Source organism: Charadrius vociferus, unplaced genomic scaffold (assembly GCF_000708025.1).
Source record: "Charadrius vociferus isolate BGI_N301 unplaced genomic scaffold, ASM70802v2 scaffold490, whole genome shotgun sequence".
Taxonomy (NCBI): Eukaryota; Metazoa; Chordata; class Aves; order Charadriiformes; family Charadriidae; genus Charadrius; species Charadrius vociferus.
The window spans coordinates 41,385-42,246 of NW_009646337.1; the positions used below are offsets into that span (position 1 = coordinate 41,385).

Here is an 862-nt window from a genome sequence, read left to right on the forward strand (position 1 = left end):
CAGCGGCAGATCCATCACGAGGAGAAGCCGGAGGGTTGCGCCGAGTGCAGCAAGAGCTTTCGGCACAACTCCGGTCTCATCTGATGTTGTGAAAGACATCGGCCGAAGATGGAGACCACCCAATTGGGGACCATCCACCTCCTGGTGGCATCTCACACCTACCTACACGTGACGGTGGTCCCCGGTGGTGGCACCGAGGGGAAACCAACCCATCCACCCACATCCACCAGCTATTGGGTTTCTTTCCCGATATGTTTTTATAGAAAAATTGGCTTTTGGGGGGATGTTTTTATACAAAGCCACCCCCATCCTGTGTATTTTTTTCCTCAACTCCAGATGAGGGGAAGGGAGGGAGGGGAGACCCATGAGCTTCACCCGAGAAACAAGAAATCACGGTAAAATGGGTGTTTCTCGATGTCTCCTTTCAATTTCTTGACGTTTTCAACCCTATTTAGGGTCTTTTTGAGTGAAGGGGCTGGACTGAAAGAAAATCAGGGCCAAAATAAAAGCATTAACGTGTTGGCGTTGTGTGAGTGTCTCTTATGGTGACGAGGTGGTGGCTGTGTGGGTTGAAGAGTCTTTTTTGGAGGGGAAAACTGAAGAAATTCACTAATTTTGGGTGGTTGAGAGCATCTTCTGTGCCTGGAGGGTAGGAGTCCCCCCAGGAAGCGGCTGCTGGGGTGGAGGCCGTGGAGTTGGGATGGGGCTTTCCCAGTTGGGAGACAAGTAAGGGTCTGTGGAGCAGCTCACATCCAGCTGGAGCTCCACCCGGTGACCTCCTTGTTGGCCTGGTTGAGGTTCTCCAGCTCCTGGGGGAGGGAGAAGCCAAACGCGGGGTGAGGGAAGAGAAACGCAACCCCCA

The 862-nt window shown here is 53.0% G+C and overlaps 1 protein-coding gene across 1 annotated transcript in view; it reads left to right on the top strand.

The window, feature by feature from the left end:
• Window positions 1–84, top strand: part of LOC104287899 (zinc finger protein 850-like) — a 36,754-nt gene extending 36,670 nt beyond the window's left edge. The window contains exon 6 of the mRNA XM_009886669.1: window positions 10–84. Coding sequence (XP_009884971.1) covers window positions 10–84 — 75 coding nt within the window. The remainder of the gene's footprint in view (window positions 1–9) is intronic.
• The last annotated feature ends 778 nt before the right edge of the window (window positions 85–862 follow it).